This window comes from Aphidius gifuensis, linkage group LG1, assembly GCF_014905175.1.
Source record: "Aphidius gifuensis isolate YNYX2018 linkage group LG1, ASM1490517v1, whole genome shotgun sequence".
Classification (NCBI taxonomy): Eukaryota; Metazoa; Arthropoda; class Insecta; order Hymenoptera; family Braconidae; genus Aphidius; species Aphidius gifuensis.
Window position 1 is genome coordinate 5,901,814 of NC_057788.1, and position 15,753 is coordinate 5,917,566.

The following is a 15,753-nucleotide window of genomic DNA, read 5'->3' on the forward strand; positions in this document are numbered from 1 at the left end:
CGTCAAAGAAGGAATTAATTAATTCATATAGTAAAAATTAAAATCATCATTATGCCATACAGTGAATTAAATTATCATTTATTTAGAGAAAAAAATTCTAAACAGATTTACGTTTATGGTACATAGAGCGCACAAAGTTTAATTAATATTTAAAAATTAATAATAATAGTAGACGCATGTAATAATAATATTATATAAATTTTCAAATAATCAATAAGTTTAATATGAAAATAAAAAAAAAAAATATCATTTTTTGTTGTTATTTATTAGATAGTATTTGTTTTTCTTTTTTTTTTTGTTGAATAAATACATTAGCACCATATATTTGCATCATGCTGATTTAATTTTTAGATCCCATGAGCAAATATAATATTTATCTTTTTTTTTTGTTTTTTGATCTCGATCATTTTTTATTATTTTTTTTTAAAGGATTGTTGTTTTTAGTATTTTGAATAAATAAAAATAATAGCAGCTAAAATACATTCAGGTATAGAGCTATTAATACAACTTTTTTTTTTTTTTTCTTTTTCATTTGTAATTTTTACTGTATTACTATTTTTGTCTAGGCCGAAGCATTAAATTTATTTTTTCTTTTTAGAATGATGGATAATTATATATCAACGTCACATTAATTTGCATATTGATAGAAGATTCAAAATTTTTTTTCTACATAATAATTGAATTTATTGATAAATACAGTTAATAAATTTTTAGGCATTTTTTTTTTTTCAAGTTTGTGATTTTTTTTAAAAATAAAATAGTGAGTGCTACTAAAATCTAAACAGACATCGAGATTCAATTTTTATTTAACCGTTATTTGATTTTGTTTATTTTGTTTTTTAAGATTTGAAAAGTATTACATAGATTAAAGTGCAAACTTATACGTATATAGAACGTGAATCAGTTAAAAAATTAAAAAAATAAATAGAAATAAAAAAAACTACACAAAATAATCTACTTTTTTTTTATTTTTAATTCTCTATATATACTTGGTAAATAAAATTAAATAAACAATATATAAATAATAATTTATAAAAATAATAGCATCAATTTTGAGAATAAAAATTATCCTTATTTAAGTTTTTTTTTTTTGATTTCGAATTAATTTACGCCTGTTCAGATCGGCGTCTTCTTCCTGGTCCATTGGCATAATTTGCTGCTGCCATACCCATCATGTGTTTTGCGGCTTGAGCTCCACTATATCCACGACCCAAGCCCAAGTCCAAATTAAATGATCCACCACGTTTTGCACTTGAAAAAAAAATTTAACAAATTTATTAAACTATTAATATTTCGAAATTAAACATCAATGAAATTGCAAATTTATTTTACAAGTTGTGGAAATATAAAGCATGCACAATAATTTATCAATACAAATTTTTCACAAGCTATTTGTTCAAATGCCTACAAAGATACAAAAATAAATAAATAAATTACAACAATAAGCAATTTGTTGATACTTGTCATCAACAAACTTACTTTTCTTGTTGTTTTAAATAACCATCCAAATTTGTTAACATTCGAATCAAGTATTTTGGATCTTCAAGTTCATCGAGATAAATTTCACGTTCCCTATACGATAAAAATAATTAAAAATTAATCTTCTAAAATGTATAATTAATTTAAATTTATTTTGAAACATTTAAAATTTGTGATAATTACAATTTATAAATTGAAAAAATAAATTCCATAAATAACTTTAAATTAAAATTAGTATAATATTATTTTTTTATGAAACGTGGAAGTTTTTAAAGTTAATAAATTTAAAAATATATGAAATTATAATTTATTTATAGTTTATACTCACTCAGGAAAAGGATTTGCCTTAACTGGTGTCGTAAAAACACCAAAAACCCCAAAAACAATCAACAGGCTCCAAACAAGTGTAATTTTTCGCAGCATTTTTTTTCACCAAATATCTTTAATTTACTTGTTGACCTGAAAAAAATTAAAAACAATATAAAAATAAACTAAAAAAGTATCTCATAATAAAAAAAGCATATTTAAAAAATTATTATTTCATTTTTTAAAAATATTTTCTATACGATTTAGTCGATAAATTGATGATGAGTTTATACAATATAAATATATAAATGAAAATACATTTTTCGAAATTCTTTTCTATTTCATATATTGTTTGTATATTATAATAAAAATATCATAATAATATTCTATGACAATACCCAAGTATAAAAATAAAATAAAAAAATGATAATAATAAATTATAGAATTTGTGAATGGAGCGTGTAGAATGAAGGGTATACAAAACAAAGTTTAAGTGATTGCGTCAAAAGTTTTATCGTTTCTCGAAATAGTCCTATTGAAGAAAATTTACTGTATGAAATAGTTGAGGGTATAAATGTACATAAATGTATATGTAGAAATAACATGACTATAAATTTAAAAAAAAACTAAAATTAGTTCAACTTGATAAGAATCGAAAAAATGACCGTACAATCACCCTCGAAATTATTATTTTTATAATATACATGAAATACAAACAAAAAGTATATAAACTCATAAATTTATATGTATAAAAAATTTAAACAAATTAATTTTATTTTTTCTATATAATCAAAATTTTCACTTGAAGTTTCATTATACAAATTGAATTGCAAATTATTAGTAACCACAACTATTGATATTATAAATTTCATTAATGAGCTTGATAATTTTACAGCCACAAAATTAATTTAATTTATTTAATAGAATAATACTAATTTGATGATGATATTGTCAAATGAAATGAAAATAATTGTTTTCTTTTTAATTTTAAAATAATATTTATTATTAATTTTATTTTAATTAGTTAAATAATTTTGATTTATTTTTTCTTTTAAATAAATTAATAAATTTAGAGTATTATATTTAATTGAAACTTTTTTTTTTATTTATTTTTATAAAATGTCGTTTTGTACTTTTGCGATTGACCCGGTTTTGTATAGTTCATCTGCACACCTTAGTTTTTTTTTTTTTCTTTTTTACACAAGGGAAATTTTTTACACAAGGGATAGAAAAATAAACTTTTGTTGTGGATGAACACTGAGTATCAAGGGATTAAAATATACACTTGTTCTAAAATTCTCAATAATTTATTGTTGTTAAAATTTATTGTATTTATTTTTTCTTTATTTTAAAATTGTGGTATAATAAAATGTTTCTCTTTATTTCACTTGGTTATTCTGTTGAAACAAAAAATACAATAAAAAACGTTTATAAAAAAAAAAAAATATATGATCATCATTTGTCCACGTGTTTAAAAAAAAAAATTTATCAAATTTTGCGTGATAGACTAATCTTGGGGTAATTTTTTTTGTTTATTTTTACAATTCAAATAAATGAAATTATTTGAGTTATCAAAACGAGCATATTTTGATTGACGTCAGATTTATTGTATGTGAATTTTTTTTAAATTTAAAAAAAAAAATTAAAAAGTCAAACAATGTTGTTTTATTTTAAAAAGTAATTGTTTTTTTATTTTATTTTTTCAATAAGGCTTGCTGATTCTCACCTTTTAATGTTGGTAACTTGTTGATCAGTATAAAGTCTAAATATTTAACTTTGATTTTTTTAATTTACCAGAATTTATTTTTCAAAAAGTCACCTTGTCAGTTTGTAATTTTAATAAAAAAAAATTAAATTTTTCATCATTATTTTGTCTTTATAAAACAAACTGTTGTAAATTATTGTCATAATTTTTTTTTTTTTTTTTTAAACAAACCCCGATAATTGTTTCCTCAATTTTTCTCAAACTTTATTAATGAATAATTTTTTTCACGTATAAAATAAATAATAAAGCAACCGATTAATAATTTCATTTAAGGACATAAATTTTAATTACATATATTCATATCAAATATTGATATATTGATATATTTTTTAAAAAAGTTAAATATTAAAAAAAAATTTATTATCTTTTTATTCAAATGAATATTCGTTAACACCTGATCAAATGATATTTGTGTTACAAAAATCATTTTTTTTTAATGCAATATTCGCGTGATAAAATGCGTTAACCCAATTGAAAATGTGGGCGAGGTTTTCACTTTAATAAATTGATGTATTGTTAATAAAATAACACACGAAAGTTCACGACTATTGATATTAATAGGTTTTTTTTTTTAAATCAATGATACATTCAACAGATGTTGATTGTCATATCATCAATTGAAAAATATCTCACGCAAGTTTCTTAATTTATTTTCTCCCCCAGTTTATTTCAACAATCATCAATAATAAATTGAACAAATAATTTATAATTACCAAAATATTTTTTTCATTATATTTTTAAATTTTGATTTGTATAAAAAAAAAAAACCACTGCATTGGAAGAAGAATGGGAATGAGTATATTCGAAGAAGAATGAGTGTTCATATATATTTTTTTTTTTTTTCCATTCCGGATTTACTACAGTGAGGATTAATTAAGGCTCATGTGCCTTTGAATCATGAAAAGTAGTGGGTAGCCGAGACAAAAGCAACCGTCGAAAAAAAATTCTAAAAAAAAAAAAAGAAATATCCACATATAAATTCAAGAATAATTCATGAATATAAAATATGAGAAAAGACGAAAAAATATATTTCTTTTTTAAAATAATTTTTCAACTTTAAATAGAAAAAAAAGTTATAAGATGATGCAATTCATTAGCATATATTATTTTTATATTTTATTTTGTGAATTGTATTTTTATTAATTCAACAATATACGCAGATATTTTAATTTTTAGCTAAAAGTATAATTGTTTTAATTCTCTTGTGAATAAAAAAAAGTAAATATCATCTTGTTTTTTTTTTTTAATTTGCAACACGTGTGTTGAATTTACATTAGTACTGTTATAAATATGTTTGAGCTCGAAGGTTGGATCTTATACCGTATAAAGTATAAAATTTAGCTTTAAATAATTTTTTTTTAGAATTGCCTCAAGATAAAATTGTTGAATGTCTGATCATAAAATTAACTGATAATATTGATTTGAATTTCTTCATTTTTCATTGACTTTTCTAACATTTTTTTTTATTTATTTACATCATTATGATTGAAATTAAAATAAAAAAATTAAATTAATTAAATTATTATCTATTTACATTAGTTTGTAATAAATTTTTATATGAAACAAAATAAGAAACCGACTGAAGGAAAATAAAAAGACAAATAAAATAATAACTAAGAATTTTATACTGAGTTATTCAAATACTGTGAAAAATACAGAGTTATTTTTGAAATCTATTTAAATAATGCAACATGCTTTCTAAAGTAGGATGAACCAAGCATTGACTTGTACTACTACTTTTACATCCAATATTTTATTTACACAATTGAATTTTCTTCTACATACTACAGCTTTAAATTTTTTTTTTTTTTGACTCTCAATAAGAGATAAATGCTTTTGCTTTTCCCTTCTTTTAAATTATATATAGTTATCAAAATAATATACACACACACACGCGAATCAAAAAATAAAATAAAATTTCGAAGGGTGGAAGAGCAATCTCATGTAACTTGTTTATAAATTTATATAAATATAAAAAATATATTTAGATAAGAATGTCATTTTTTTTTTATCTTCAAAAATTATTTACCAATTTGGTGTATTTTGAATCTCTCTATATGCATGACAATTTTGATTAAAATTCCAGAAAATTCAAGTGAATGTAATTAGGTTATTATAGGCTGAAATATACCATAAATTGTTGATTGAATTATCTATACTTAATAACGGTGAATTTGACGGTGAATTTGACCTCGATATAAAATATTTAATTGCAATAATGAAGAATTTTTGTGTTTTATATCCAATTAGTGATAAATATTTAGTTTGTTTATTGACGCATATATTTTCCCTCTGTGTTTAATTCAATTTACACATGAATTTGATGATCACTTGACATTTTTTCATCACCAGAATAAACATGGGTACAAAATCCTATTGCCTTTGGTGAATTTTTTTTATTTTTTTTTTATATAAAAATACTCATGAATTTATGGGGAAAAAAATGGAGATCAATATAATATAAATGGTGAAAAATCCAAAGTAATATGTAATATAAAAAATATGGTAAAATTTTTTAGTAAAAAAAAAAATCATGAATAGTCTATGGTTGATATTGAAATATATTATGGATCATAATATTTTTTATTTTATTATGTAAGGTCTCATGTGTTATGTTGTACGTGATCAGATTTTTTTATTATTTTTATTTTATTATTTCATAATAAAATTTAGAAGCAAAAGGGTCTTTGTATTGTCAGTTTAGAAAATAAAAAAATAAAATAAAAAATGTCACGTTAATTAGATAACTCGGTTTTTTTAATTTTTGATTATTATTTTATTTTTTTTCATGAATTTATTGATAAAATAATAAAAAAAGAACGAGTTAAACTGTGCAGTGATTGAGTGCATGATTTAATTTAAATGAAAATTAATTTAATGCAGTCATTTAATTGAAAGGAAAACATAGCAATCAAATGTCAATCGATTTGTGGCAATGTTACAAATTTGTTATGAGGTTTCAACGCCTCCACAAATTAGACAATTTTATCTCACTTAAAATATTAAAATTACTTTTAATTTTTATCGATCTTTACTTATTGAAAAATAATAATCATAAATTTTAAAGATAATAGTTATTTTTTTAATTATTTTCAAATTGACATTTACTATCATTTTTTTTATTATTATTTATTTTTTTTCCATTTACAATTTTTCTTGAACACTTTAATATGAAAAAGATCGATCACTGTAATTAATCATCAGAGACACACATACCTCTTGTTCAAAACTTTTGATATAAATTTTTTTTTTTTATTCAATTTATTTGCTAGAAATAAAAAACATTAAAAACAATCAAGCTGTATCTCAAAGGATTTTTTTTTTGAATATTTAAATTTTCAAACAATGTTGAGTGAAAAAAAAAAATTCTTTTCGAGGTTTCTTTATTTTTTGCCCCGCCATAAATATAAATCTTTTAGTTTGAGAATTTCTTTCGAGCACGATTACCATTCTTTCTTGAATTATTCAAGTAACAATGTATAAAACTAAAAACCCATCGTGAAATTTATACAAACCATTTAACAATTATTTATGACAAACACGTAAATTGATGAAATATTTCAACTAATTTAAAATAATAAAATATAATTTTTAACCTTGACAATATTTTTTCCATTGAAAAATTTTATATAAATAAATGTATTTTCAATGTAAAATAAAAATATATATCACAAATTGTCAGTTGAATGAATTATTTAAATAACATTATGAATAAAATTCTCTTGACAAGTTTAAATGTGAAATACACACCTACATATTCACCTGTTGATTTAACCAAACAAACTTGTATAAAAGAAAAAAATATTTTTCAATAGGATAAAGTAAAAATAAAATAAAAGAAAATAAACTCTGTAATATTGAATTAAATTTTCTATTTATACTAAGAGTTAATTTTTTGTGACAAATAAAAAAAAGTATTTGTCAACATTGTTTTACCTTTGATCAATAAAGTTTTTTAATGCTTGTGACAAAAGTATTTTTAAAGAAATTTACAATAAAAACAAATAAAAAAAGAACAAATTTGATAAATCCACTTAAAGTTATATTTGTTGGAAAAATAAATATAAAAGTTAAACAAGTTGACCAGTATGTAGTTATATTTTTTTAAATCTTTAAAATATATAGTTAAAAGTGTACACATTTTATTTTTATATTTGTTCATGTGGTTTCGAAAAATAAAGCTCAACAAGACACCAGGGAAAAGTTGAACAGAGATAATATTTGAGAAGATTTAAATTATCCCCAAAGAAAATAAACAACTACAAACACCTTGTATGATGTTGTTTTATTTATTTTGTTTTTTTCATCTTGTTTTATTGTTTTAATCTTGTTACTGTGCCAATTTCTTTGAGTCACACTTGGGACAGATAATTATTAATATGTATTTTTTTAATTTTAAGTAAAATACAACTACGAAATGTCGTTGAATATTTTGTGACAAGTGATATTAACAAAATATTAAATTAAATTAAATTAAATTAAATTAAATTAGTCTTGTCGTTTTATTTTATTAATTGACATAATATTCTCTTATAAATATTGAAAATAATAATTAAAATTTAAAAACAGATAAAACAATAAAAAAGAAATATAATTGTTAAAATATTTATTGATATTTTTTTTCATTTTGATAAATTGAAAGAAAATAATTGTGTGATTTATGATAAAATGCTTTTAATATTTTTTTTTTTTTTTTTATCGAGAATATTCAGTGTTTTTTTTATATTTAAAAAAAATTTAAAAGCAATTGAAACTCCGACCCACTTTAAAAAATATATTTTATGAAAATAAAAAATTTAAAAAGTGTTTTTAAACTTTAGAAGCAAATTAAAGGCTCTTGCATCTCAAAATTTATTTATCCTCAAAAGTATATATAGTGTACGAGATATTGTATATATAAATTTTAAATCTGAAGTGTGAATAATTAAGCCACTGCAGGGAAACGAGATAAGTTGGATTTATCGGAAAATGAAAAAATAATTTTTAAACTGGATATTTAATTATGTTGCTTTTTTTTATTAGAAAAAATGACTTAATTATTTTAGTTTATTTTGCAATAAAGTTTTGAGGATAAATATAATCCAAGTATTCGATCATAAATTTAACACCTAATTGTTCAATCTTATTATCATTTTTTTCGGAGCTTTATTTTCTCCCCCAATTTACTTGACTGGAAAAGAAAAAAATTATCACTATGATAAGGATTTAACGATATCATGACCCTTATAAACACAAAAATAAATAATAAATAAATACAAGGGAATATTTTTTCAATGTTATGTCCAACTAATGTCTTTTTTTTTTTTTTATTGATTCAATTTGTTTCTTTTTTTCCATACAAATTATTTTCTATCATTCGTATATCTTTATTCATTTATAAAATCATTTTAATTCGAATCTAATATATTTTTTACATTTAAAAAATTGATACTCATCATTTCCTTGTTCCGATGTAATAACAAAAAATTTGCAAAGTCATTTTTATCATCAAACTTGTTTTTACTATACAAAGCAACTAGCTGGAAATAATAGTTTTGTTGATGAAAAAAATTACTGCTGAACGCTGAGAATAAATTTTTATTTTTCAACTTAACAAATTAGCTTAACCATTTTGTCGTAATTTAATTTTACAAATTTTTACATTTTTTTTAAAATAAATAATTAATCTTTCTAATTAATTTGATAATAATTAATTCACCTCAACAACTGTCATGATTTTTTAAATTTAAATAGTTATATACACTCTATATTATTTTCATCGATTTTTGTTTAGTCTTATTCAAGTTAAAAAAAAATTCTATGCACTATAACATCCCACCAACGATACAACCCACCGATTGGTAAATTCTAAAGAGCGTCATAATATTTTTTTTTACAAATATATGTATATATTTTATTGTTTTTTTCATACATTATACAAAACCATATGGCCATAATATTTATATATATTTTTTTCATTGTTGCAGTTTGCTCTACTTGCAATGCATGAAATAACAAACAGAAAAAAAATATAAAACGATATACATATAGTTTAATGGAATTGATAATAATAATGGTTATTAAATCAACTATGATAAATACCAAAACGAAAGTATATAGTTAGGGATGTTAAACATGTGGTTACAGAATTTATTATAAAAAAAAAAATTTAAGCTTCTATCCCACAAGTTAATTAAATTAATATTTTTAACCCTTTATAATAACACTTGAAAAATTTAGAGTATAAAAAAATTCTTTACTTATTATTATTGATGTTATTATTATTTATATTTTTATGACGTAATTCAATAATGTTTTGAGAGCAGGGGAAAAAAGCTTTCGTCGAATTATAGATGATCGCTGGATGAATCGATATCTTGTTGGATAAAAAATATTGTATATACATAAAGTAATGAGATGAAAGAAAAAAAATATTAAAAAAAAAAAAATAAAATAACTATCACGTCATTATCATGTATGTAGACTGTAGAGTATTTTTTTTTTTTTTTTTAAATCTTATTATATTCTTACGGTTTTTTGTAAAAATTATTGAAGGAAAAAAAAATATAATGATTATGAAATTTTTTTTTTTTCCTATTTCGTCAGAATTTTTGCGTGGAAAGAGAGATATTTGCCGGAAGATATTTTAAAATGTGTTTAAACCAATGAAAGTGGTTTGATAAAAATTTTTTTTTTTTTATTATATAACTTTTATATACTTTTATTTTCTCAAGGGGTTTGAAAAATCAGAAGAAATACTTCAACGACTGTCGTATACACTCAAAGTAAAATAAAAAAAAAGTAAAATAATAAATATAATAATAAAAGTATCGTCAAATTATAGTCAGTAAAAAAAAATAAAGGAAAAAATATATTGAAATATTATTTAAAAAGATAAAAGTAAAATTATATACGAAATGAATTAATTTTTTTATTTTTGCATTGTCATTTGAGACAATTTTTCTTAGGATATAAGTTTTTGTAAATAAATGAAGCATTTATAAGTTAATGGTGTGGGTAGCTTGAATTTACGATGTCTGGGTTATTTTTTTTTTTTATGTCGTCGTGTTTACATAGGCTTTGATCTGACAACCATATCGGAAGCGTCATAGACTATGAAATTTTTTTTTTTTTTTTTTTCATGACCTTTTCCTTTTTTATTCAACTATTTTCCTCTTATCTTTTGGTGTGTTCATTTTATTTTCCTTGCCACTTTTACCCACCAGTTGATCTTATTTTTATAACTTTCATGCTCTTTAAATTTTTAAATTAATTGAATTTATTCATTTTCTTTTTTCAGGAGCAATTATAACTAGGCGGAACAACTAGTTGGACTACCTGGGACCACTCTAGCAAGGTAAGATTAACTCTTATTAAACTAAATAAAAAAAATTTACAAACCAATTTTCAACTTTTAAATAAATTTCCATAAATTTCCATGAATTATTAATTTATTTAAATGTAGTTTTAAACTCTAAGGAATTTTGGCATTTTGTCAAATTAATACCGAGATTTTACCGTATGGATTTAAAAAAAAAAATAACTGAAAATTATATAAAAATTAATTAGCGAGATTTATAAATTAATTAACTCGTTTTTTTTTTACAATTATGAAATTTTTTCTTGAGTGTTTTTATTTTATTTTTATATGTAAAAAGTAATCGATTTAATTTAATTGCAGTGCATTTATCTGATGAAATTTTTGAGTATTTTTTTATTGTTATATTTTATTGTTGAAAAAGATAATGATATTCAATACAAATCGAAACTTTAACCACTCGAGATTACGCGTGTGTTAATATTCAGTTGAAAAAAAAAAAGACTTTATTGCAAAGTTTCGAAGAAAAAAGAAAAAGTTTTAATGCTGTTTGTAATAATAATGTGACAAACAAAGCTACCGATTAAATAAATACGTGAAATATTTTATTGAGTTTGATAACTATCGTGAAATTTTGCTAAATATTTAGTCATCAGTTTCTTATATATATATATCTTGTTGTTTTTGTTTTTTCTCTTATCACCTTTGAAACTACGCACCCTTGTCTACTTGTATTACATGTCCCAACAAATCTTGAAATTAAAAATTTTCTATCCAAGATAAAATTAATTTAACTTTTTAAATTATTTAACTTCATACATATACACCTGTTTTTTAGTGACATTAAAAATCTTAAATATATAATAACGTCCAACAAAATAATTAAAAGCATCAAACAAAGCTTTTCTCGCTGATATTAATTTTGTTTTTTTTTTTTTTTATCGTTTCAATATGAAGGTGTACATGTTTGTGTTGTCATCAAAGTATAAAATAATAGCCAAGAACCCATGTTCAATATAGTTGCTCTTTCCCCATAAAATATCCAAAATGACATATAATTTTAGCACCCAAGTGAAACAAACCAATTTTAGTCAGACATAAAAAAAAAAATTGAAAAATAAATTATATACATAATTTTTTTTTTCTCTATTAACTTTTTAATATATTTTTCAATATAAAAATAAAAAATAAATAATAAATTTGTAAAAATAAAATAGTAAAATAATTTTATAAAGATAAATTTTTAAAACTTACCCACTATCAGCTTCCACAAAGATCTTCAAGTATTATATTTTTTTTTTTAAATAAATTTTATATAATTTTTATTAGTTAATTAATTTATTAAATTATTAATTTATTTTTTTATTTTTTATTTTCTTGAACGGTCCTGTGACAAGATGTTTCTAGGTATTGTGACAACAGAGTGTTATAAAAATTGTATTCTCGGTTGCTTTTATATAAGCCCGCGACTTGAAATTACCCCAATGCCATATTCACCCCTCCATTCAACACACAACTAGCCACCCTCTCTCGTCCAATCAAAAGCAATACAGCATCATCTCCCTTCTGCTATCACCCCATATTTCTATATACCACCCACTCACTATCACTGTGTTAAACCACAAATTTTCTCCCACTTTTTAAAAAACCATCAACTTGCTGTTTCTTATTCTTCATTTTTTTTTTTTTTCTTCTAAATGATACACTCTACATTTATCTATATATGTTGTATACATTTTCTATTCAATAACCAACCTGTGCCACAGGTGACATCCCCTGTTTTATTTCAATTTAATTTTATTAAAAATAAAAAAATATTACATACACAAAATTCACATGTGTTAATCTTTAACATGAAATATTTTCCATCGACATTTTATTTCATTTCATTCTTGAATTTTATGTATTATCTATTTTTTTTTTTTAAATTCAATAAAACGTATATAATATAGTGATGAAAAACTTGATGGTAAAGTCAACTTGTACTATTATTTTTCAATTATCAAGTTAAAATATTGATAAAATAAAAAAAAACTATATAAAAAGTAAAAAAAAAAAAAAAATGAAAAAATATATCATCTTTGATTGAAAAAAATTTACTTGAATAATTTATTATAAATTTATTTATACTTTAAAAATATATTCAAGGTTCGACATATGTGTAATTTTACCTTGGAATATATTGCAAATTTAATAATAATCATTTTTTATTGTTCTACATATTACTTTATTATTTTTTTTTTTCATTACTTTGAATCATTATTGGTCATTGAGATTTCAATCACGATTGTCATATAAAAATTTAGGCAACCCCTGTATCTCCATTTTCATTGTATTATTATATCATTCAACTTGTCACCCTTTTTTTTTTGTTTTTATCTCTTTTATAATATATATTTTTTTTTATGACTTTTATTATTTTTTTTTATTCAATAGACGAAGAAAGTCTCTTGTCGCCATGCAAATTATCAGTTCGTTTAAATAATAATTCAATTTTCTTAAATGACATCAGAAATAATGATAAAATTATTAATTTTAAAAATATTAAAATAATATTCAACTTTATTTCATTGCATTTTCTCCATTACAACATCAAGTGACACTAAAAATCTTTTTGGACTTAAACTCTGAACAAATATTTTTAGTCTTTTTTTATTATTTTTTTTTCTCACCAGCATAAAGTTGGAACATAGATCATGATGAAGAAGAACAACCTGTTCACAACTCTTTTAACCTTTTTTTTATTTGACAAAGTTTTCTAGATTATTTGTGGATCTGATGATTATAAACTCTGTTACTCGAATGTTCAATGATCTATTGGGAAATAAAATTATAAATTTGATAGAAGTACTTTGAAACTATTAAACTAGTTTATAAATTTGTCTAATGACATTTAGTTACAGTTGCTAAAATTAATTGAATCATTTACATCAAATGCATGGCATCAATCAAGTAATCGTATTTGAAATTTCATATGTTTAAAAAAATATCAGAAAGGCCAATTGCTCACTTAATCTTAGTTTATTGATTTTACAATTTTATTTGTTTTTTTTTTTGTCATTTGAACTTGAATATATTTTATTTAATTCGGTTATTTGTATATTATTTTTGTAAATGCTGATGACAGCTGACAAATCAATAGCTTTCGTTTGCTGTATCATGTGTTGAATGAAATAATACCTGTTGATGAGTTGACATTCGCGTCAGAATTTATAAATTAAAAATAAAAGAGTCAAAAATTCATATTAAAAAATTAATCTCACTGACATGTTAATTGTTTTTTTTCTATTTAATTCAATAGATGATTAAAAATAAAAAATTTAACTTTAAGTCTTTAATTAAATTTTTTTTTTGTTATTGATATAAATTAATTTTTTATATATTATTTATTTTTTTTTTTAATTTTATTATACAAACGAAAAAAAAAATATACTTATATGATTTATTTATTATTGGCTTTTTTGATATAATTTTTCTTTTTCTCATCACTTTATGATTTATTTGTTTGTTGTGTTATAAAGCACGCAAAGCAATTTCATTTATCGCACTAAAAAAAAAGAAAAAAGAAATATTTAATAAATGAAATAAAAAAAAAAACTATTGATTATTATTTTATAAACATAATAATTATTTTATTTATAAATAATCTACGTTTTGAAATATAAAATCAAACATTTGGACAAGTGTGTCGACCTATTTGTAATATTATTGCCTGAGGGGTGGTGGTGGTGGCCTAAACAGTAAACTATATCAGTTTTCAAACGGTCGTGCATTATATCCGTCAAACGGATCTTGCTAACTGTCAAACAATGCTCAGACTAACAGCAAACATTGTCTTTTTTTTTTTGTATATTTCTATTTAAAAAAAAAAATTGATAATGTTACAAATTGCAGGATTATATTATTTTAAGCTGTATAAAAATATTGATGATTTGATGAACCCATGAGACTACTTAAAACGAAAAAAAAAAAATATTAGCTCTACTTTTGACCATTTTAAAAAATAAAAAAATATATTACACTACGTGTCTTAGAAAAATTCTATAAAGTTGTCTTATTTTCAACGATAAAAAATAACTTTCTTGAATATGTTTCTTCTACATTTTATTTTTTTTATTTTTTCCTTGTATTTTTTTTTCTTTCATAGAAGGCTAATAAACTTTATATACAGAAACTTGAGATTATTATTCTCTTGGTAGACAAGTTTAAATTAAACCATTCAATGAAAAAAAAAAAAATTTATTTCTATTTGAAAATGTATGTTATTTTTTTATTTTTTCAAATGTCACTTTGGTTTGTTGTATTTATAAATAGGTTTGACAACAGAAATTCAATATTTCCAATCACAGTTAAAAGTATAATGCAATTTCTCACCTCTTAAAATCTTTATTGTAAATAGAATAAAAATTATTTCCTCGTTTTTTTTTTTTTTTTTTTGTTTGTTGACCATTAGTTAAAAAACTTGTGAAATGACGTACGATATTTTTAGATTTATATATATAAAAGTTTATATTTTTTCTTGAAAATAATATGGTAGCATTGATGGTAATATTGATAAGAATTTGAGATTAGCAGAATAAATAATTAAATAAATAATTTGTTAATTGCTAAAATATATTTACAAAAAAAATTAAACAACAGCGTCATCGTTTTAAAAATTAAACTACCATAAACTAACAACCATAATTCATAAGCAAACAAATTGTTCAATTCTTTACTATGAAAAATAACAATAAATAAAACATATAAAAAAAATAAAGTTTAACATAATATTAAAAATATATATTTGAAAAAGCTCGCATTGGCGTGATTAGTGGCGGAAATAATTTTGAAGATGACCGATTTGGCGTGCGCGTGTCTGTCTGATCTGCATTCTGCATATCTAATGCTATCTGCGTTCACCTCC

The 15,753-nt window shown here is 21.5% G+C and overlaps 1 protein-coding gene across 4 annotated transcripts; it reads right to left on the reverse strand.

Annotated features, from left to right (window-relative positions):
* Positions 1–49: 49 nt before the first annotated feature.
* Positions 50–12,279, reverse strand: LOC122861227 (diuretic hormone class 2). 4 transcript variants are annotated; one of them, XM_044165474.1, is made up of 4 exons: positions 12,102–12,279; positions 1,808–1,938; positions 1,480–1,572; positions 50–1,251 (listed from the first exon to the last, which is right to left on the reverse strand). In XM_044165474.1, the coding sequence occupies exons 2-4, from the start codon at positions 1,900–1,902 to the stop codon at positions 1,107–1,109; spliced, it is 333 nt and encodes a 110-aa protein (XP_044021409.1). In that variant the 5' UTR covers positions 1,903–1,938; positions 12,102–12,279; the 3' UTR covers positions 50–1,106. The 4 variants fall into 4 exon arrangements, with proteins under 4 accessions (XP_044021409.1, XP_044021408.1, XP_044021410.1 ...); XM_044165473.1 differs by lacking the exon at positions 12,102–12,279 and adding an exon at positions 3,512–3,605 and having other exon boundaries at positions 60–1,251; XM_044165475.1 differs by lacking the exon at positions 12,102–12,279 and adding an exon at positions 2,959–3,065 and having other exon boundaries at positions 299–1,251.
* Between the last annotated feature and the right edge of the window lie 3,474 nt (positions 12,280–15,753).

Coding starts and splice junctions, on each gene's coding strand:
- LOC122861227 (XM_044165474.1), bottom strand. CDS start 1,902: ATGCTGCGAAAAATTACACTTGTTTGGAGCCTGTTGATTGTTTTTGGG. Junction 1,573..1,807: donor AAGGCAAATCCTTTTCCTGA/GTGAGTATAAAC, acceptor TTTATCGTATAG/GGAACGTGAAATTTATCTCG. Junction 1,252..1,479: donor TATTTAAAACAACAAGAAAA/GTAAGTTTGTTG, acceptor TTTTTTTTCAAG/TGCAAAACGTGGTGGATCAT.